At 53.5% G+C, this 23540-nt stretch overlaps 1 protein-coding gene across 1 annotated transcript in view; it reads left to right on the top strand.

Annotated features, from left to right (window-relative positions):
- Positions 1–587: 587 nt before the first annotated feature.
- The window catches only part of sptbn5 (spectrin, beta, non-erythrocytic 5), a 635480-nt gene continuing 612527 nt past the window's right edge, over positions 588–23540 (top strand). The window contains exons 1-2 of the mRNA XM_070878655.1: positions 588–659; positions 15045–15161. Of these exons, the coding sequence (XP_070734756.1) occupies positions 15051–15161 (111 nt within the window). The 5' untranslated portion in view covers positions 588–659; positions 15045–15050. The remainder of the gene's footprint in view (positions 660–15044; positions 15162–23540) is intronic.

Here is a 23540-nt window from a genome sequence, read left to right as displayed (position 1 = left end):
AAGCATTTGGTCACCTGTCCTAACGTCTCCTTTGGTTAGGTGTCATTTTTTTGTTCGCTAACACTGTGAATCGCCTTGGGAAATTTTACTATGTTAAAGGCGCTATATAAATGCAAGTTGTTGTTTGAATCTCATCCTCCCCCGGGCCCACAATGCCTTTACTCACTACGTATCTGAGATTTGAGTATGGAAATAATGCATTGCTCCAAGGGTTAAGTGATGAATCTGGCCCACATGACTATTGAATACACTTGAACTGTGATATTGTCTGGTGGGGAGATGACATTGTGGTTAATAATTTGAGTAAGTTATGTCCTTAATCTTTGCCCTCTTGTGTAGGGAGTGTCACTTTTTCCCTCTTCCTCCTCTTAGTGTATTCATTTTTTGCGCTATTTCAGATCTGATATCTGTGGCCTTTAACCGTGCAGTGGGTCAGGTGGCTGACTGGCTGACGAGGAGGAGGAGGACTGTAAATGCCTTCGAGTTATTATCAAAGGTCACAGGAAGAAAAAAAAAGTTATATCAGAGTCTGGAGTAGATTAGGAAAGGAATAAGACCTGATTCTTTATACGTGAAGGAGAGCTGAGTGTGGATTGTTTCAAAACACTCAGAGACTGGGTGCCGTTGATCAACATTGCAAGAGGCTTCCGTGATAACTGGTAGGAGACCATCGGTTTGTGTACCTCTTAGATTTTATTTTGTATTTTCTTCAGATGATTTGACACTGTTTTTAAAACAATAATACGTATGTAGAAATAAAGTGGAATAAATCCAATTCAAATTAGGATCATAAAAGTTCAAAGTTCTGCTGCTGTATACTTGTTACTGAAAAATAGGGACAACTCTGACATCAAGAAGAAAGCTTGAATAAGGTGTGATTGCATGAGGAATCCTGGCCAGAAAGTCTTGCTGAATTTTAAGGAACCTTCATGTGCTGAATGGTAGGAAAAGTTCAGCAAGATTGACTGCTTAAGATGGATCCATCATTGAAGGCCCAAGGATGGTGTGCATCCCTATCTCCCCATATGTATCGGCTTCCCCCATCTCACACCCAGACTCAGTGGGTAACACTCTCACCTCTGAATCAGAAGGTTCAAGCCCCATTCCAGACACTTGAGCTCAAAATCCTGGCAGACACTATTGGAGGTGCCGTCTTTCGGATGAGATGTTAAACCGAGGCCCGTCTGCCCTCTCGGGTGGATGTAAAAGATCCCATGGCACTATTTTGAAGAAGAGCAGGGGAGTTATCCCTGATGTCCTGGCCAATATTTAGAACTGAGACGAGGAGGAATTTCTTCTCTCAGAGGGTCATAAATCTCTGGAATTCTCTGCTCCAGAGAGCTGTGGAGGCTGGGTCATCGAATATATTTAAGGTGGATATAGACAGATTTTTGAACGATAGGGGAATGGAGGGGCAGGGAAGAGGAGCTGAGTCCATGATCAGATCTGTCATGATCTTATTAAATGGCGGAGCAGGCTCGAGGGGCCAAATGGCCGACTCCTGCTCCTATTTCTTATGTTATCCCACAATAAACATAATCACCAAAACAAATTATCTGGTCATTATTTCATTGCTGTTTGTGTGACCTTGCTATGTGCAAATTGGCTGCCATGTTTTGTACATTACAACAGTGACTATGCTTCAAAAATACTTCATTGGCTGGAAAGTGCTTTGAGACGTCCTGAGATCGTGAAAGGTGCTGTATAAATGCAAGTCATTGGTGGTTTTGCTATCCTTTGATTTTTAAAAAATCTTTTGTGCTTTATTCAGCAAAGGAATGCTTGGAAAAGTAAGTGGTCCGTATGGTATGAAGCATATTAATTAATTAACACACACAGCTGAAGCATTGTGGGTTAATGATTTATGTCAACATATCTCATACTGGGAAACAATAAGTCGTCCAAACCAGTAACCCGATGTTATCAGCATTCACTAAACAGTTATTTTACAGAAAGAAGCACAAAAAAACTAATGAATAATTATTTAATAATGAGGAACCCTTTTTACATTTAAATATCCAATACTCAGATGAATCATGTCCTGTAAAATGTTTATCTTCCCACTGATTGTCAAATTATTCTCTCTTGTTACTTGTGGATTTTGGTGCAGTGTAGCCCATGTGCAAATGAGGCAAAGGGCCTTCTCCCAGGCCACTCCCGATGCTGTTGTAACTGGCTGATGGGCAGACTTGAATGTAGTCTGGGATGACTCGTCCATTGTTTGTTCTCCGCCTCCCAACCTGGTGGATGTTCTCCACAGAGAATACAATGGACCTGGTTTCCTGTACTCTATCACTGGTGGAGGTATGGGGTTCTGTGTATTGTACAGTATTCCTGGTGGAAGTATGGGCCCATGTCCTGTACGCTTCCTCTGATGCTCCCTGTGCTCTCCATCTAGCAAGGACTCAAACTCTCACTTTTCAGTTGTGTCATTATCAGCTAGTGACTGTATTCATGTGGGAGAGGAAGTGAGCCTCCTTGTGATTGAGGTAGCTCTTTGATGACCTGCCTGGTGATAGAAATTCAGAACCAAGTCAACCCTCTGTGGCCATCCTGGAAACCTGATGCCTAAATGAGGGGACTGTTAATAACTGGCCAACTGGACTGGCTCATGAATGGACCTGGAAGGTAGAACTACATTACAACAGTGACTACACTTCGAAGGTACTTCATGGGCTGTGAAGTGTTTTGTGATGTTCTGAGATCATGAAAGGAACTAGATAACTGCAAGTTCTTTCTTTGACCACACTTACACTCATGCTGGTACACACACCTTACACCACAGAAACAAGTGCTGTACCACACTTGCACTCATACTGGTACACCCACATTATAGCACATATGACAAATGATAGCGGTTATTTTGGTGAAAGGGTGAAAACAGGCACTAAGTGGGTGTTGTGCTAATAACACACGCCTGTTTGAAAATCTGTTTTTTGCTGGCAATTCTGAGTCTAATTGCTGCTTACCATAATTTGAACGTGCCTGGAGGTGCTAAAACGGATACCTGCAGGTTTAGTACTCAAGCGCTGATTCGACACAATATTCATGGAGCAGTATATGTGTGCTCTACTCACCCACTTCCACTGCAGCTGTGAAGTTTGCTGGCTGACACACAAAGCCGTGTTTCAGGATGGCTCAAGGACTGAGGGAGAGAGCACATAGGTTCACTGATGTGTCACTGGAGGCCCAGAGGAGGAGGTCCAGAGGAGGATGAAAGAAGTCCACCTTGCCCTCCACCCCCCCCACCCCCCTCCCACACATTTTCTCTCTCTCTCCTGCAGAAGCTGATGCTGCTCTGCCTGGACTCCTGTCCTCCTCCCATTCCTTATCCAGGCCAAGGGGAACCCCTAGCAAGATGCCCATGACTGCGAGATGCCGCAAATGTCTGCTGCAGATCCTTGGAAGGCACCTGAGGTCAAAGAAGTTGAGGGTGCTGGTGACTTTCACAGCCATTGGTAAGGCCTATCCACCCGCTCCTCTGGGCTGCAGGTCTTGCTCGAGCAATGAGCAAATATCTGTGCGATAGCCTGAGCCTCTTTTGGCACTGCTGCTGAGTCATGTTGAGGAAGCTCATCCTCTGCCTGCACACCCTGTGTTGGGTGTATCACCTCCAGCACAGCCCTGCACTGATGCCCTCTGTGCTGTGTAGCATTAGGTGGTTGAGGAGAAGGTTGGTGGTGGTGTTGGTGCTGCTGGTTTTGGGGCCCATCATGGTCTGATTCTGAGGAGCAAGGTGAGACGGTATAAAGACATCCATGCTGATGGAATAGATGGCAGGTCAAGTAGAGATGAGAGAAGCAATCTGTCAATGGTGTGATAGGTTGTACCAATGAGGTGAGACAGGATGGCAACATTGCTGGAAACACTTGCTGTAGAAAGCTAAATCTAAATCACAGTGGCAGAAGGTGGGTTGTGGTGTTCCACAAGGATCAGTGCTGGGACCACTGTTCACAATTTATATTAACGATTTAGAATTTTGAATCAAAAACACAATTACTAAATTTGAGGATGACACTAAATAGTCAATACTGAGGAGAACTACAACAAATTACAGGAGGATATTAATAAACTTGCAGAATGGGCATATAGTTGGCAAATGAAGTTCAGCACAGATACATGTGAGGTATTACATTTTGGTAGGAAGAATAGGGAGGTCACTTATTACTTGGAGGGTGAGAGTCTGGGTGGGGTAGAGGAACAAAGGGATCTTGGATACAAATACACACATCGCTAAAAGTTGCGACACAGGTTAGTAAGGCCATAAAAAAAGCAAACCAAGCAGGCTCGAGGAGCCAAATGGCCTACCCCTGCTCCTATTTCTTATATATATTCAAGCTTATTTCTAGAGAGATAGAATTGAAAAGTGGGGAAGTTATGCTAAACCTGTATCGAACCTTGGTTAGACCACACTTAAGTGTATTGCGTACAGTTCTGGTCACCATATTATAAAAAGGATAATGAGGCACTGGAGAGGGTGCATAGAAGATTTACAAGGATGATACCAGAAATGCGAGGGTATACATATCAGGAAAGAATGAACAGGCTTGGGTCTCTTTTCTCTTGAAAAAAGAAGGCTAAGAGGTGACCTAATAGAGGTCTTTATCAGTATGAAAGGTCTTGATAGAGTTGATACAGAGAGAATATTTCCACTTGTGGGGAAGAGCATAACTAGAGGCCATGGGGGCTAAATTTCCCCTCACCCCAATTGGGGACTGTAAACTTCCAGGGCCGGGACTTTTATCGCCCGGCCCTGAAGTCTTGCACCCAATGCAAAATTGGGTGTACCGCCCCTCAAAGGAAGCTGAACGCTGTCTCTGGCATTGTCTCCAGCACTCCGCTTCCTTTGAGAGGCGGTCCTGTAGTGCGCGCTGCTAACACGCTACAACGTCCCTCTCCTTGGATTAAAGGGGAGGGCCACTGCACACTCTGCACAGCCCTTTGTTGGCTGCCACTGGGCCACCAGGGCAGCATGAGACCAGGTCAGCAGCCCGGCACCCAAGACGGAGTGTCGGGCTGCATGATGGCGGCCCGGTACATGCTAGGGCCGCCATGGTCGGGTTGACCCAAGAGTCGGCCGACAAATAAAGATGGCGGCCCAGGGCGCTGCTGGCTGCCCCTTTAAACAGCGTCCGGAAATGGATGTCCGCCAGCTTCATGACCCGCATTGGCGCTGACATCCGCCCGTGCCTGCCTTGCGACCCCAGGGGCAATTTCCCTGCGGGGCGTTAAGGGCAGTGAGGGATCACCCCACACGCGATGATGTCGTCGCCAGTTGCGCGGTGGCCCGGGGCACTAACGACACGGCGCTGTCTCCTAAACCTCCAGGCCAATTTCCTAGTGCTAGTGCCCCCCCCCCCCCCGGCGAAACTCTCTTGCCCCTTGGAGGCACAATAATGGGCAATTTTGCACTCCATAAATATAAGATGGTCACCAAGAAATCCAAAAGGAAATTCAGAAGAAAATTCTTTACCCAAAGAGTGGTGAGAATGTGAAACTTGCTACCACAGGGAGTGGTTGAAGCAAATAGTATAGATGCATTTAAGGGGAGGCTAGGCAAGCGACATTTAGATGAGGAAAGATGGGAGGAGGCATGAGTGGAGCATAAATGCCTGCATGGATTGGTTGGGCCTAATGGCCTGTTTCTGTGCCATATATCCTATGTAAATGTGTGCTGGGAATGGAGTCAGCAACAGCTTCTGCCAGAGGAAAGTGACCAGCTGTGAGGTGGGAGCTTTGATAGTACATTTCATGCTGTCATGTAATCAGCTGGAGCGATGGCCACTCAACTCCTGCCTCGGGCTGACAGACGTGGTTACCGAGCTGTGTGAATCCCGTGGGCAGCCAGGGAAATTTGAAAGGTTGGCTGAAAAAGGCACTTAAGGGTCTGACAAGGTGCTAATGATTTGAATTAGGTCGCCCATCTCTGCTGTTCAAGTTGCTGCCGCACCGGCAAACATGCCCACGGGGTGGGGGCGGGATGACGACGGATTCCTGACCCGCTACAACTTCATTTCAAATTTCTCACCCGGCCCGCCTCCAATCGTGCCTGTACGGTCCCCAGAAAATTCCGACCATAGATTTTATTTGATCTCAGTTATCAGTTCTTTTAAGATTGGAGAACAGAAAAAATGATGTGAAAATAATTAAGGGAATTAATAGAAACATTTTGTTTTAGAACTTGACTGACAGATTTTTTTACTCTGTATCTGTTGTACATATCAGCACAGACTCATCTGTCAAAAATCTCCAGCGAGCACTCCCTTTTATGAGTTACAGTAAAGCAGAACTTTAGACCGTTCCCGGAACCATTATCAATTGTGTCATAACAGGGCGCAGTCCTAACTGGCTTGGCGACGAGTTCATTGGCTAGATTAGAGACCAGTTCATTGACTCATTAAAATCATAGAATGGTTACAGCACAAAAGGAGGCCATTCGGCCCGTCGAGCCCGTGCTGTCTCTGCAAGAGCACCTCAGTTAGTCCCACTCCCCCCGCCTTTTCCCCGTAGCCCTACCAATGTTTTTCTTTCAGGTACTTATCCAACTCCCTTTTGAAAGCCGTGATTGAGTCTGCCTCCAGCACAATTTCAGGAAGTGCATTCCAGGTCCTAACCACTCGCTGCGTAAAAAAGGTTTTTCTTGCGTCGCCTTTCGTTCTTTTGCCAATCACCTTAAATCTGTGACCTCTGGTTCGCGACCCTTCACCAATGGGAAGTTTCTCTCGATCTACTCTGTCCAGACCCCTCATGATTTTGAACACCTCTACCAAATCTCCTCTCAACCTTTCCTGCTCTAAGGAGAACAACCCCAGCTTCTCCAGTCTCCAGTCAATCCACGTAATTGAAGTCCCTCATCCCTGGAATCATTCTTGTAAATCTTTTCTGCTCCCTCTCCAAAGCCTTCAGATCCTTCCTAAAGTGCGGTGCCCAGAATTGGACACAATACTCCAGTTGGGGCCGAACCAGTGTTTTATGCAGGTTCATCATAATTTCCACACTTCATGAAAGCCCAGGATCCCGTAAGCTTAGTTTAGAGACTAGTTCATAGACACGCCCTGTACATGCTGGTGCTGAAGTACACCTCCTGTGTGCTGCAGACAAATTACATTTATACACAGAGGTGTAATTTTATATACAGATGTAACACTAAAAAATTATAATTTTATATACAGACGTTATAACAGTGAGACGTTCTCTCAACCACTCGGTCTCGCTACTTCTCTTCCCCCACCTTCCCCATCTCCTCTTTGATCTTGAACACCTCCCCCAACTCTTTTTCCCCATCTGAAGGACCAGCTTACCACAGAAAGAGATCGATGAAACTGGTGTGCTTCCTTGAACACTAAATACAGACGTAAGCGACGTTTCCGCCGCATTCGCGGCAAAGTTACAGCAGCGCCAAGGAAACTCCCGGCTTAAGTCAGTAACTTGCGAAGGATGGGCCCATGTTGGCCACCCATCTCCACTCTCTGCAATTAAGCGTTCAGTTCTTTGAGTTGGTCATACAGTCTCAACAAGACTGAGGCAAACAAGTTGTTCGAAAGCGATGGGGGGTGTGTTCCAAACAAACTCTGCCCAACTTGTCACTGTCAGTAACATCCGTATCTGTGCAGCCATAGAATATTGTAGCTCCATTTGGTGAGGATTTCTAACCGGTATGTTGGAAATAATGAAAGGTTTAATGAAGTAAATCAGCAAGAACTCTTTCCATTGTTAAGTCGTTAATTAGAGAGCATAAATGTAAGATTAACACCAAGAGAGAAGAGAGAGGTTGGGATAAGTTTTATGACGGGAATAGTTAGGACAAGGAAGGTCCTACAGGAAACACTGGTGGAAGCAGATCCACAACAGCTTTTAAAATGGAAAGGGATTTAATAAAAGAAAAGGGAAAACATATTAAGTATGTGGGGAAAGGACAGGGGAATCTGATTAAGTGGATATCTCATTCAGAGAGCAGGCACAGGGGCGATGGACATAATGGGGAAACAGCAAAGGATTGGGACTGAGGGGAAATCTCTCTGTGAAAGGGCACAGACATGATGGGCTGAATGGAGAAAAGACAGGGGACTGGGCATAAGGGGATAGCTGTCTCAGAGAGAGCACATGCACAATGGGCTGAATGGCTGTCTCCTGTGATACACCTTGGGGTCTGACACAGGAATACACTGCTGGGTACACCTGGTATCTGATACTGTCTGATAAAATCATCATCATTATCATAGGCAGTCCCTAGGAATCGAGGAAGACTTGCTTCCACTATTAAAATGAGTCCTTAGGTGACTGAACAGTCCAATACGAGAGCCACAGTCCCTGTCACAGGTGGGCAAATAGTCGTTGAGGGAAGGGATGGGTGGGACGGGTTTGCTGCACGCTCTTTCCGCTGCCTGTGCTTGATTTCTGCATGCTCTCGCCGACAAGACTCGAGGTGCTCAGCACCCTCCCGGATGCACCTCCTCCACTTAAGGCGGTCTTTGGCCAGGGATTCCCAGGTGTCGGTGGGGATGTTGTACTTTTTCAGGGAGGCTTTGAGGGTGTCCTTGTAACGTTTCCGCTGCCCACCGTGAAGGAACTTTTATTTATATAGCGCCTTTAACATAGTAAAACATCCCAAGGCGCTTCACAACAGTTGTTACAAGACAAAACAGATTTGACACCGAGCCACAAAATAAGAAATTAAGGCAGATGACCAAAAGCTTGTTTAAAAAGGTAAGTTTTAAGGAGCGTCTTAAAGAAGGAAAGAGAGGCGGGGAGGTTTAGGGAGGGAGTTCCAGAGCTTAGGGCCCAGGCAGCTGAAGGCACGGCCACTGATGGTTGAGCAGTTAAAATGGGGGATGTCCAAGAGGCTAGAATTTGAGGAGCACAGACATTTTGTGGGGTTGTGAGGCTGAAAAAGATTACAGAGATAGGAAGAGGCAAGGCCATGGAGTGATTTGTGAACAGGGATGAGAATTTTGAAATCGAGGTGTTGTTTAACTGGGAGCCAATGTAGGTCAGAAAGCACACAGGGGTGATGGGTGAGTGGGACTTGGTGCGGGTTAGTACACGGGCTGCTGAGTTTTGGATGACCTCAAGTTTACGTAGTGTGGAATGTGGGAGGCCGGCCAGGAGTGAGTTGGAGTAGTCAAGTCTAGAGGTAACAAAGGCATGAATGAGGGTTTCAGCAGTGGAAGAGCTGAGGCAGGGGCGGAGGTGGGCAATGTTATGGAGGTGGAAAAAGGCGGTTTTAGTTATGCCCCGCGGAAACTCATTTCAGGTTCAAATATGATACCTAGGTTGCGAACAGTCTTGTTCACCCTCAGGTTGATGCTAGGGAGAGGGATAAAGTCAGTGGTTAAGGGATGCAGTTTGTGGCGGGGACCAAAGACAATGGCTTCCCAATATTTAATTGGAGAAAATTTCTGCTCATCCAGTACTGGATGTCAGACAAGCAATCTGACAATTTAGATACCAAGCGGGGATCGAGAGAAGTGGTGGAGAGGTAGAGCTGGGTGTCATCAGCGTTCATTTGGAAAGTGACGCAATGTTTTCTCATGATATCGCCAAGGGGCAGCATATAGATGAGAAATAGGAGGGGGCCAAGGACAGATCCTTGGGGGACGCCAGAGGTAATGATGAGGGATTAGGAAGAGAAGCCATTGCAGGAGATTTTCTAGCTATGGTTAGATAGATAAGAATGGAACCAGGCGAGTGCATTCCCACCCAGCTGGACGATGGTGGAGAGGCGTGGAGGGGGGTGGAGTGGTCAACTGTGTCAAAGGCTGCAGACAGGTCGAAAGGAGGAGGAGGGATAGTTTACCTTTGTCACAGTCACAAAGGATGTCATTTGTGACTTTGATGAGAGCAGTTTCAGTACTGTGGCAGGGCGGGAACTGGATTGAAGGGATTCAAACATGGAATTCATGGAAAGATGGTCACGGATTTGGGAGGCGACAAGTACTTTGGACAAGAAAGGGTGGTTGGAGATGGGGCGGTAACTAACAAGCAAAATGGGGTCAAGGGTTGGTTTTTTGAGGAGATCGGTGATGACAGCAGATTTGAATGAGGGGGAGCAGTACCCGAGAAGAAAGAACGTTAACAATGTCAGCTAACCTGGGAGCCAGAAAAGGAAATTGGGTGGTCAGCAGTTTAGTGGGAATAGGGTCAAGAGAGCATGAAGTGAGTCTCATGGACAGGATGAGCTTGGAGAGATCAAGAGGGGAGATCAAAGAGAAAGTAGAGAAAGATATGAGTTTAGAGTTAGGGTAGGTGGCAGTCTCAGATGAAGTTTGGCCTGGTGGGCTAGGGGAAGGAAGGGAACTCGCAGATCAGCTGATCGGATGGTCTCAATCTTTGAGACAAAGAAGTCCATGAGTTCCTCACACTTGGTGTTGGAGGCGAGTGTGGTGGATGCAGGGGAGAGGGGTTTAAGGGGATAGGGATAGGGACACAGTGCTGGATATACCTGGTATCTGACACTGTCTGATAGGGACACAGTGCTGGATACACCTGGTATCTGACACTGTCTGATAGGGACACAGTGCTGGATACACCTGGTATCTGACACTGTCTGATAGGGATACAGTGCTGGATACTCCTGGTATCTGACACTGTCTGATAGGGACACAGTGCTGGAAACACATGGTATCTGACACTGTCTGATAGGGACACAGTGCTGGATACACCTGGTATCTGACACTCTGATAGAGACACAGTGCTGGATACACCTGGTATCTGACACTCTGATAGGGATACAGTGCTGGATACACCTGGTATCTGACACTCTGATAGGGACACAGTGCTGGATACACCTGGTATCTGACACTCTGATAGGGACACAGTGCTGGATACTCCTGGTATCTGACACTGTCTGATAGGGACACAGTGCTGGATACTCCTGGTATCTGACACTGTCTGATAGGGACAGAGTGCTGGATACTCCTGGTATCTGACACTGTCTGATAGGGACACAGTGCTGGAAACACATGGTATCTGACACTGTCTGATAGGGACACAGTTCTGGATACACCTGGTATCTGACACTCTGATAGGGACACAGTGCTGGATACACCTGGTATCTGACACTCTGATAGGGACACAGTGCTGGATACACCTGGTATCTGACACTGTCTGATAGGGACACAGTGCTGGATACTCCTGGTATCTGACACTGTCTGATAGGGACAGAGTGCTGGATACTCCTGGTATCTGACACTCTGATAGGGATACAGTGCTGGATACACCTGGTATCTGACACTCTGATAGGGATACAGTGCTGGATACACCTGGTATCTGACACTGTCTGATAGGGACACAGTGCTGGATACTCCTGGTATCTGACACTCTGATAGGGACACAGTGCTGGATACTCCTGGTATCTGACACTGTCTGATAGGGACACAGTGCTGGATACTCCTGGTATCTGACACTCTGATAGGGATACAGTGCTGGATACACCTGGTATCTGACACTCAGATAGGGACACAGTGCTGGATACACCTGGTATCTGACACTGTCTGATAGGGAGACAGTGCTGGATACTCCTGGTATCTGACACTCTGATAGGGATACAGTGCTGGATACACCTGGTATCTGACACTCAGATAGGGACACAGTGCTGGATACACCTGGTATCTGACACTGTCTGATAGGGAGACAGTGCTGGATACACCTGGTATCTGACACTGTCTGATAGGGAGACAGTGCTGGATACACCTGGTATCTGACACTGTCTGATAGGGACACAGTGCTGGATACACCTGGTATCTGACACTGTCTGATAGGGACACAGTGCTGGATACACCTGGTATCTGACACTGTCTGATAGGGACACAGTGCTGGATACTCCTGGTATCTGACACTGTCTGATAGGGACACAGTGCTGGATACTCCTGGTATCTGACACTCTGATAGGGATACAGTGCTGGATATACCTGGTATCTGACACTCTGATAGGGATACAGTGCTAGATACACCTTGTATCTGACACTCTGATAGGGATACAGTGCTGGATACTCCTGGTATCTGACACTCTGATAGGGACACAGTGCTGGATACACATGGTATCTGACACTGTCTGATAGGGACACAGTGCTGGATAGACCTGGTATCTGACACTGTCTGATAGGGACACAGTGCTGGATACACCTGGTATCTGACACTGTCTGATAGGGACACAGTGCTGGATACACCTGGTATCTGACACTGTCTGATAGGGACACAGTGCTGGATACACCTGGTATCTGACACTGTCTGATAGGGGCACAGTGCTGGATACTCCTGGTATCTGACACTCTGATAGGGATACAGTTCTGGATACACCTGGTATCTGACACTGTCTGATAGGGACACAGTGCTGGATACTCCTGGTATCTAACACTCTGATAGGGATACAGTGCTGGATACTCCTGGTATCTGACACTGTCTGATAGGGATACAGTGCTGGATACTCCTGGTATCTGACACTGTCTGATAGGGACACAGTTCTGGATACACCTGGTATCTGACACTCTGATAGGGACACAGTTCTGGATACACCTGGTATCTGACACTCTGATAGGGACACAGTTCTGGATACACCTGGTATCTGACACTGTCTGATAGGGACACAATGCTGGATACACCTGGTATCTGACACTGTCTGATAGGGACACAGTGCTGGATACACCTGGTATCTGACACTGTCTGATAGGGACAGAGTGCTGGATACTCCTGGTATCTGACACTGTCTGATAGGGACACAGTGCTGGATACTCCTGGTATCTGACACTCTGATAGGGATACAGTGCTGGATACACCTGGTATCTGACACTCTGATAGGGATACAGTGCTGGATACACCTCGTATTTGACACTCTGATAGGGATACAGTGCTGGATACACCTGGTATCTGACACTCTGATAGGGACACAGTGCTGGATACACCTGGTATCTGACACTGTCTGATAGGGACATAGTGCTGGATACACCTGGTATCTGACACTGTCTGATAGGGACACAGTGCTGGATACACCTGGTATCTGACACTGTCTGATAGGGACACAGTGCTGGATACACCTGGTATCTGACACTGTCTGATAGGGATACAGTGCTGGATATACCTGGTATCTGACACTGTCTGATAGGGACACAGTGCTGGATACACCTGGTATCTGACACTCTGATAGGGACACAGTGCTGGATACACCTGGTATCTGACACTCTGATAGGGATACAGTGCTGGATACACCTGGTATCTGACACTCTGATAGGGACACAGTGCTGGATACACCTGGTATCTGACACTGTCTGATAGGGACACAGTGCTGGATACACCTGGTATCTGACACTCTGATAGGGACACAGTGCTGGATACACCTGGTACCTGACACTGTCTGATAGGGACACAGTGCTGGATACACCTGGTATCTGACACTGTCTGATAGGGACACAGTGCTGGATACACCTGGTATCTGACACTGTCTGATAGGGACACAGTGCTGGATACACCTGGTATCTGCCACTCTGATAGAGACACAGTGCTGGATACTCCTGGTATCTGACACTCTGATAGGGATACAGTGCTGGATACTCCTGGTATCTGACACTCTGATAGGGATACAGTGCTGGATACTCCTGGTATCTGACACTGTCTGATAGGGACACAGTGCTGGATACTCCTGGTATCTGACACTCTGATAGGGATACAGTGCTGGATACTCCTGGTATCTGACACTCAGATAGGGACACAGTGCTGGATACACCTGGTATCTGACACTCTGATAGGGACACAGTTCTGGATACACCTGGTATCTGACACTTTGATAGCGACACAGTTCTGGATACACCTGGTATCTGACACTCTGAAAGGGACACAGTTCTGGATACACCTGGTATCTGACACTGTCTGATAGGGACACAGTGCTGGATACTCCTGGTATCTGACACTGTCTGATAGGGACACAGTTCTGGATACACCTGGTATCTGACACTGTCTGATAAGGACGCAGCGCTGGATACACCTGGTATCTGACACTCTGATAGGGGCACAGTGCTGGATATTCATGGGGGTTTTGCCTTTTTATTTCATTCTGATGAGTTTGGGCCGAGTCTGTATTTCTCGACCAAAGTGAGAAAATAAATCAGCCGGGGCTTTGAGTTGTGAGGTTTTACTCTGGAAAGTGCGTGTGTGAATGGCAGTTGGGACTGGAGCAGTTCAGGGTTGATGCCCTCAGTTCAATAGCCCTCAGCTGTCCGGGCTCATACCTGATGGTCTCAATCTTCGAGACAAAGAAGTCCATGAGCTCCTCACACTTGTTGTTGGAGGTGAGTGTGGTGGAGACCGGGGAGAGGGTTTTAAGGAGATGGGCACTGAGGCAGAATACAGGACTGCTGTACCCAGCATTGGGCAGCAACTTCAGGCAAAGAGGGAGAAAGTAAAGTAACTTGGAGGAAAAATATTTACGCAGCGAGTTATTATGATCTGGAATGCACTGCTGAAAAGTGTGTTGGAAGCAGATTCAATAGTAACTTTCAAAAGGTAATTGGATAATTACTTGAACAGGAGACATTTGCAGTGCTGTGGGGGATCGACTAGCAGAATGGGACTAATTGGATCGCTCTTTCAAAGAGCTGGCACAAGCACAATGGGCCGAATGGTCCACTTCTGAGTTATAAGGCTCTACATATTCAAAGTTTTAACTTGGACCCTTCATGGTGTTGAAAGAGTCGGTGTGCCAAAATCGTGGCATCAGTCAGTGAACTCCTCCCTGTCCCCAAACCGCAGTATTTATGTCTTGTGAAACCCTTGCACATTGTAAATTAAAATAAACAGTGACTTGAATAAAGCACGAACAAAAGCTATTACTCTTGTCATTGGTTCCACCTCCTCCTCCTCCCCTCAGTGGAAGGTTAACAGACATTACCATAGAGTAACCACAATGAACACTGTGTATTCAAAGACCAACTTCTGAAGCTTTCACAGTGGCAAGCAGAGTGCTGTGTTGGTGGGGTGATGAGATCCTGAGTTCTGTCTGCGATGATCGCAGTGATGTAGTTGTCCCTTCATCGTGTTGTGTCTCCAACCCACAGGTCAGGATGGACGAGGAGTTTGAGAAAGGCCGCATCAAGGAGCTCCAGCAGCAACGCATGAATATGCAGAAAAAAACCTTCACCAAATGGATAAACCAGGTGTATTCAGAAAACCAGGTGAGAAGCAGGTCCCGGGGGGAGAGAGGAGCAGGCCCCGGGGGAGAGAGGAGCAGGCCCCGGGGGGGAGAGGAGCGGGTCCCGGGGGAAGAGGAGCGGGTCCGGGGGGGAGAGGAGCGGGTCCCGGGGGGAAGAGGAGCGGGTCCCGGGGGGGAGAGGAGCGGGTCCCGAGGGGGAGAGGAGCGGGTCCCGAGGGGGAGAGGAGCGGGTCCCGGGGGGGGAGAGGAGCGGGTCCCGGGGGGGAGAGGAGCGGGTCCCGAGGGGGAGAGGAGCAGGTCCCGGGGCGAGAGAGGAGCAGGTCCCGGGGGGAGAGAGGAGCAGGTCCCGGAGGGGAGAGGCGCAGGTCCCGGGGCAAGAGAGGAGCGGGTCCCGGGGGAGAGAGGAGCAGGTCCCGGGGAAGAGAGGAGCAGGTCCCGGGGGGAGAGGAGTGGGTCCCGGGGGGAGAGGAGTGGGTCCCGGGGGGAGAAAGAGAGGAGCAGGTCCCGGGAGGGAGAGGAGCAGGTCCCGGGGGGGAGAGGAGCAGGTCCCGGGGGAAGAGAGAGAGGAGCGGGTCCCGGGGGAGAGGAGCAGGTCCCGGGGGGAGAGAGAGAGGAGCGGGTCCCGGGGGAGAGAGGAGCGGGTCCCGGGGGAGAGAGGAGCAGGTCCCGGGGGAAGAGGAGTGGGTTCCGGGGGGAGAGGAGCGGGTCCCAGGGGGAGAGAGAGAGGAGCAGGTCCCGGGGGAGAGGAGCAGGTCCCGGGGCGAGAGAGAAGCGGGTCCCGGGGGAGAGAGGAGCAGGTCCCGAGGGAGAGAGGAGCAGGTCACGGGGGGAGAGGAGCGGGTCCCGGGGGGAGAGGAGCGGGTCCCGGGGGAGAGGAGCGGGTCCCGGGGGGAGAAGAGCGGGTCCCGGGGGGAGAGAGAGAGGAGCAGGTCCCGGGGGGGGAGAGGAGCAGGTCCCGGGTGGAGAGAGAGAGGAGCAGGTCCCGGGGGGAGAGAGGAGCAGGTCCCAGGGGGAGAGAGGAGCAGGTTCCGGGGGGAGAGAGGAGTGAGTCCCGGGGGAGAGAGGAGCGGGTCCTGGAGGAGAGAGGAGCGGGTCCTGGGGGAGAGACGAGCAGGTCCCGGGGTGAGAGGAGCGGGTTCCAGGGGGAGAGAGGAGCAGGTTCCGGGGGGAGAGAGGAGCGGGTCCCGGGGGGAGAGAGGAGCAGGTCTCTGGGGAGAGAGGAGCGGGTCCCGGGGGGGAGAGGAGCAGGTCCCGGGGGGGAGAGGAGCAGGTCCCGGGGGGAGAGAGGAGCAGGTTCCGGGGGGAGAGAGGAGCGGGTCCCGGGGGGAGAGAGGAGCAGGTCTCTGGGGAGAGAGGAGCGGGTCCCGGGAGGGAGAGGAGCAGGTCCCGGGGGGAGAGAGGAGCAGGTCCCGGGGGGAGAGAGGAGCGGGTCCCGGGGCGAGAGAGGAGCGGGTCCCGGGGGGAGAGAGGAGCAGGTCCCGGCGGGAGAGGAGTGGGTCCCGGGGGGAGAGGAGTGGGTCCCGGGGGGAGAGAGAGAGGAGCAGGTCCAAGGGGGGAAAGGAGCAGGTCCCGGGGGTAGAGAGAGAGGAGCAGGTCCCGGGGGGAGAGAGGAGCAGGTCCCGGGGGGAGAGAGGAGCAGGTCCCGGGGGGAGAGAGGAGCAGGTCCCGGGGGGAGAGAGGAGCAGGTTCCGGGGGGAGAGAGGAGCAGGTCTCGGGGGAGAGAGGAGCGGGTCCTGGGGGAGAGAGGACAGGTTCCGGGGGGAGAGAGGAGCGGGTCCTGGGGGGAGAGGAGCGGGTTCCGGGGGGAGAGAGGAGCAGGTTCCGGGGGGAGAGAGGAGCGGGTCCCGGGGGGAGAGAGGAGCGGGTCCCGGGGGGGAGAGGAGCGGGTCCCGGGGGGGAGAGGAGCTGGTCCCGGGGGGAGAGAGGAGCAGGTCCCGGGGGGAGAGAGGAGCAGGTTCCGGGGGGAGAGAGGAGCAGGTCCCGGGGCGAGAGAGGAGCGGGTCCCGGGGGGAGAGAGGAGCGGGTCCCCGGGGGAGAGAGGAGCAGGTCCCGGCGGGAGAGGAGTGGGTCCCGGGGGGAGAGGAGTGGGTCCCGGGGGGAGAGAGAGAGGAGCAGGTTCAAGGGGGGAAAGGAGCAGGTCCCGGGGGTAGAGAGAGAGGTGCAGATCCCGGGGGGAGAGAGGAGCAGGTCCCGGAGGGAGAGAGGAGCAGGTCCCGGGGGGAGAGAGGAGCAGGTTCCGGGGGAAGGGAGGAGCGGGTCCTGGGGGAGAGAGGAGCGGGTCCTGGGGGAGAGAGGAGCGGGTCCCGGGGGGAGAGAGGAGCAGGTCCCGGGGGGAGAGAGGACTGGGTCCCGGGGGAGAGAGGAGCGAGTCCCGGGGGGAGAGAGGAGCAGGTCCCGGGGGGAGAGAGGACTGGGTCCCGGGGAGAGAGGAGCAGGTCCCGGTGGGAGAGAGGAGCGGGTACCCGGGGGAGGAAGGAGCAGGTCCCGGGGGGAGAGAGGACTGGTTCCCGGGGGAGAGAGGAGCAGGTCCCGGGGGGAGAGAGGAGCAGGTCCCGGGGGAGAGAGGGGCAGGTCCCGGGGGAGAGAGGAGCAGGTCCCAGGGGGGAGAGGAGCAGGTCCCGGGGCGAGAGAGGAGCGGGTCCCGGGGGTAGAGAGGAGCAGGTCCCGGGGCGAAAGAGGAGCAGGTCCCGGGGGGAGAGAGGAGCAGGTCCCGGAGGGGAGAGGAGCAGGTCCCGGGGCAAGAGAGGAGCGGGTCCCGGGGGAGAGAGGAGCAGGTCCCGGGGAAGATAGGAGCATGTCCCGAGGGGAGAGGAGTGCGTCCCGGGGGGAGAGGAGTGGGTCCCGGGGGGAGGGAGAGAGGAGCAGGTCCCGGGGGAGAGAGGAGCAGGTCCCGGGGGAAGAGGAGTGGGTTCCGGGGGGAGAGGAGCGGGTCCCAGGGGGAGAGAGAGAGGAGCAGGTCCCGGGGGAGAGGAGCAGGTCCCGGGGGGGAGAGGAGCAGGTCCCGGGGGGAGAGAGGAGCAGGTTCCGGGGGGAGAGAGGAGCGGGTCCCGGGGGGAGAGAGGAGCAGGTCTCTGGGGAGAGAGGAGCGGGTCCCGGGAGGGAGAGGAGCAGGTCCCGGGGGGAGAGAGGAGCAGGTTCCGGGGGGAGAGAGGAGCAGGTCCCGGGGCGAGAGAGGAGCGGGTCCCGGGGGGAGAGAGGAGCGGGTCCCCGGGGGAGAGAGGAGCAGGTCCCGGCGGGAGAGGAGTGGGTCCCGGGGGGAGAGGAGTGGGTCCCGGGGGGAGAGAGAGAGGAGCAGGTCCAAGTGGGGAAAGGAGCAGGTCCCGGGGGTAGAGAGAGAGGAGCAGGTCCCGGGGGGAGAGAGGAGCAGGTCCCGGAGGGAGAGAGGAGCAGGTCCCGGGGGGAGAGAGGAGCAGGTTTCGGGGGGAGAGAGGAGCAGGTCTCGGGGGAGAGAGGAGCGGGTCCTGGGGGAGAGAGGACAGGTTCCGGGGGGAGAGAGGAGCAGGTTCCGGGGGGAGAGAGGAGCAGGTCCCGGGGCGAGAGAGGAGCGGGTCCCGGGGGGAGAGAGGAGCGGGTCCCGGGGGGAGAGAGGAGCAGGTCCCAGGGGGGAGAGGAGCAGGTCCCGGGGGGAGAGAGGAGCAGGTTCCGGGGGGAGAGAGGAGCAGGTCTAGGGGGAGAGAGGAGCGGGTCCTGGGGGAGAGAGGAGCAGGTCCCGGGGGGAGAGAGGAGCAGGTTCCGGGGGAAGAGGAGCGTGTTCCGGGAGGAGAGAGGAGCGGGTTCCGGTGGGAGAGAGGAGCGAGTCCCGGGGGGAGAGAGGAGCAGGTCTCTGGGGAGAGAGGAGCGGGTCCCGGGGCGAGAGAGGAGCGGGTCCCGGGGGAGAGAGGAGCAGGTCCCGGGGGGAGAGAGGAGCGGGTCCCGGGGGAGAGAGGAGCAGGTCCCGGGGGGAGAGAGGAGCAGGTCCCGGGGGGGGGAGAGGTGCAGGTCCCGGGGGGAGAGAGGAGCAGGTCTCTGGGGAGAGAGGAGCGGGTCCCGGGGGGGAGAGGAGCAGGTTCCGGGGCGAGAGAGAAGCAGGTCCCGGGGGTAGAGAGGAGCGGGTCCTGGGGGAGAGAGGAGCAGGTCCCGGGGGGAGAGGAGCGGGTCCCGGGGGAGAGAAGAGCGGGTCCCAGGGGAGAGAGGAGCGGGTCCCGGGGGGGAGAGGAGCAGGTCCCGGGGGGTGAGAGAGAGGAGCAGGTCCCGGGGGGAGAGAGAGAGGAGCAGGTCCCGGGGGGAGAGAGGAGCAGGTCCCGGGGGGAGAGAGGAGCGGGTCCCGGGGGGAGAGAGGAGCGGGTCCCGGGGGGAGAGAGGAGCGGGTCCCGGGGGGGAGAGGAGCGGGTCCCGGGGGGAGAGAGGAGCGGGTCCCGGGGGAGAGAGGAGCGGGTCCCGGGGGAGAGAGGAGCGGGTCCCGGGGGAGAGAAGAGCGGGTCCCAGGGGAGAGAGGAGCGTGTCCCGGGTGGAGAGGAGCGTGTCCCGGGGGGAGAGAGGAGCGGGTCCCGGGGGAGAGAGGAGCGGGTCCCGGGGGAGAGAGGAGCGGGTCCCGGGGGGAGAGAGGAGCGGGTCCCGGGGGGGAGAGGAGCAGGTCCCGGGGGGTGAGAGAGAGGAGCAGGTCCCGGGGGGAGAGAGAGAGGAGTAGGTCCCGGGGGGAGAGAGGAGCAGGTCTCGGGGGAGAGAGGAGCGGGTCCTGGGGGAGAGAGGAGCGGGTCCCGGGGGGAGAGAGGAGCGGGTCCCGGGGGAGAGAGGAGCGGGTCCCGGGGGGAGAGAGGAGCGGGTCCCGGGGGAGAGAGGAGCCGGTCCCGGGGGAGAGAGGAGCGGGTCCCAGGGGAGAGAGGAGCGTGTCCTGGGTGGAGAGGAGCGTGTCCCGGGGGGAGAGGAGCCGGTCCCGAGGGGAGAGGAGTGCGGGTGTTGGCGGCGGGACGGGGGCGGAGGGAGGAGGAGTGTGTGTCCCGGGGAGAGAAGCAGCTCTGAGCAACAGGAAATAATAGGCTGCCATTTTTAATATGTGTCGGTGTCACAACACTCTGCACCAAGCAATGGAAGGGTGCAATTAACCCCTTCCATCCCCGTATGGGATTTCCTGACCGTAGCAATGTCACTGGATATAGTTGTAGTGTGGGGAGGGAGAAGAGGACTGCCAAGCTGAGTCCAAGTCTCCCATCAATAAGTAAGGAGGAGGAACCACTTGTGCCGACTCTCATACACCTCCCATTGCGCGAGTGGCGTAATGTGTCTTGTAGATCAAGCTTCTCTATTCCCCTTCTAGGAGTGGCCTGGGAGGAACCCCTAATGAGGGGGCAAAGGGCAGAATGCCAGTCAATTCACTAGATACTCCAAACTTTCTCTATGTATTGGGCAGCGATGTAGTACACTGCTCGAAATGTGTCACGCTAACAGGAGCTGCCTGTGTTGTCCAGCTGAGGAACATAGACGAGATTGAATCCAGTTTGGATTAGGGTGGAGAGAGATGGAAGGAAGTGCAGGCAGTTAAAGCCATAAAAAAGGCCTGTAGCAATTTGAGTTTTATAAACCGGGGCACAGAGTGTAAGAATAAAAAAGCGATGGTAAGTTTAGGCAAAATATTGGTTAGGCCACTGTTCGAGTACTGTGTGCAGTTTTGGGCAACCCGTAACAGAAAGGACATTAAAGCCTTAGGATTCATTAGGATGATGCCAGGAATGGATGACATTAATTATCAGGAGAGACTTAAGATACTGGAACTGTTTCCACTGGAGCAGAGAAAGCTCAGGGAAGATTTCATGAAGGTTCTTAAAATTAAAAAGGGGTTTGGTAGTGAATAGGGAAAGATGGTTTCCTGTGGTTGAAGAGTCAGTAATGAGGTCACCAATTTAAAATTGTCATGGAGAGAGTGAGGACAAAGTTAGGGGAGATTTCTTTGTGTGGGCAATTGTTAGAGGTATGCATTGTCACAGGGAGTGGACAAGGCTGAAACTCTTGCTCCTTTTCAGGGAAAATTGGATAAATATTTGAGGTTGAGGAAGATGGGGATAGGGGTTATGGGTAGTGGGCAGGGAAGTGGAGCTGAGTCCATGATCAGATCAGTCATGATCTTATTGAATGGCGGAGCAGGCTTGAGGGGCCAAATGGCCTACTCTTGTTCCTATTTCTTATGTTCTTATAGCGGACTATGGAAAGAGAGTGCAGCAGTAGAATTAATTTTGAGTTGCTCTAACAAAGGGTCAGGATCGACACGATGAGCTGATTACTTCTCTGCTATAAACATCTAGGGGCAGAAATTGCCCTCCACCTCAAATAGGGCGCGCTTATCGATTTAATTGCTGATTTACCTCTCCAATACCATGGGGCAGTGATTAGTGTGATTTTACCTCCTTTTATGAGCGATTCCATCGAGGTGGTGTTTCGGGCGGCAGCGGAACGGTGTCATCGGCGCCGCGCTGAGCACGTGCGCGGACATGTAGCAACGTCCGTCACCTTCAGTTAAAGGGGAGGGCTGCTGCGAGCTCGGCAGTCACTTTAGTGGCGCCAGTGGTTCACCGTGGAGGGCATCATCCGGGCCAGCGGCCCTGTACCCGAGAGGAGGTGCCGGGTTGCCTGTTGGCGGCCCAGTCGAATCCGTGGCCGCCATTGTTGGGCCTACTTCAGAGTCGGCCCACAATTAAAATAAAATGGCGGCCACGGCAGAGCGCCCTCCCCTTTAAGGGCGGACACGCCGCCCAGCCACCGGCAGCTTCACGCCAGGTACAGCTGTCGGGGGCACCGAGCGGCGACCGATCCACTCCCGTGGGGCAATTTCCCTCGCGGGGTAGAAAGGGTTCGCCGCCGGTCAGTAAGGGGTCATAGAAAGATAGAAAATAGGTCCTTCGAGCCTGCACCACCATTCAACAAGATCATGGCTGATCATTCACCCCAGCACCTCCCCCCACGCCCCCTCCACACCCCCCGACCCCCCCAGCCGCAAGGACCACATCCAACTCCCTCCCGAACACATCCAATGAACTGGCATCAACAACTCTCCGTGGCAGGGAACCCCACAGGCCAACAACTCCCCGAGTGAAGAAGTCTCTCCCAATCCCAGCCCCAAACAGCCCAACCCCCATCCCAAGAGCATGCCCCCCACTGGCTCCGGACCCACCCAACACCGGGAACACTCCCCCCGCACCCAACCCACCCCGTCCCGTCAGAATCCTTCCCAAATGCCGAACACCCCCGGATGTCGAGCCCCCAGCCCTGGCCACCCCGGAGCCACGCCCCCAACCACACCACATCCATCAACCGCCATCTGCGCAGTCAACCCGCCCACCCCACTCTGAACACTCCCCGCACCGAGGCACAGAGCCCCGCTGCAATGTGGCCCCTCCTGTACCCCGCCTTGGGTTTCTCCACCCGCCCCCCCCCCACCTCCACCATTCTCCTCTCCATCCCGCGCCCCCGTCTCCCCTCAACTTCCCTCTGCCTCCCCGCACAGGCTCCCATCTTGGGGGCGGTAACCTTCTGGGGCAGGGAATTTTAGCCCCCAGCGTGGAAGTCCTGCTCCCGCCACAGAATTGGCCTTACCACCCCTCAATGGAAGCGGAGTGCAGTTTCCCACATGCCACTTCCTTTGGGGGCAGTTACTGGGGCACAACTGGATGCTCCCGTGACAGTTTGAACTGGTGCTCTCCACTCTCCGTGTGGCCGATGGCACGGTCACCTTTCCGCCTGAAAAAAGGATGAGGGCAATGTCCCGATTATCGGCTACTCCGCCCTGACTGAGCGGTAAATCCTTTCCACCCCGTTACTGGCTGTAACGGCTCTTTAAAACAAAAAGGGTCAATTTCAGCCCCCTAGGGTTCTAAGGGTTAGGTAACCCAAATTGCTTTAGGTTAGCTTTTTGCTCTTTCTGCTTAAGGAGTTTTGGAGCACAGCACTCCAAGATGCTCCTTCAACATTTCGGAATTTATTTTTGCTACTTTACAATCACCTTGGAACACTTGGGAGCAGGGAACAGTTCCATTGCACTGATTGGGCCAATCGGATGTGGGGCAGAGAACAGGTTCAATCCCAGTGACTGGGTCTATCGGTTGTGGGGTAGAGAACAGGTTCCATCACACTGACTGGGCCAATCGGATGTGGGGTAGAGAACAGGTTCCATCACTGTGACTGGGCCAATCGGATGTGGGGTAGAGAACAGGTTCCATCGCATTATTGGGCCTATCGGATGTGGGTTAGAGAACAGGTTCCATCGCACTGACTGGGCCTATCGGATGTGTGGGGCAGAGAACAGGTTCCACCCCAGTGACTGGGCCTATCGGATGTGTGGGGCAGAGAACAGGTTCCACCCCAGTGACTGGGCCTATCGGATGTGTGGGGCAGAGAACAGGTTCCACCCCAGTGACTGGGCCTATCTGTGGTT

The sequence above is a fragment of the Pristiophorus japonicus genome, chromosome 4 (genome assembly GCF_044704955.1).
Source record: "Pristiophorus japonicus isolate sPriJap1 chromosome 4, sPriJap1.hap1, whole genome shotgun sequence".
Taxonomy (NCBI): Eukaryota; Metazoa; Chordata; class Chondrichthyes; family Pristiophoridae; genus Pristiophorus; species Pristiophorus japonicus.
The sequence above is the reverse complement of the archived record's forward strand: the minus strand, read 5'-3'. Positions and strand labels throughout refer to the sequence as shown.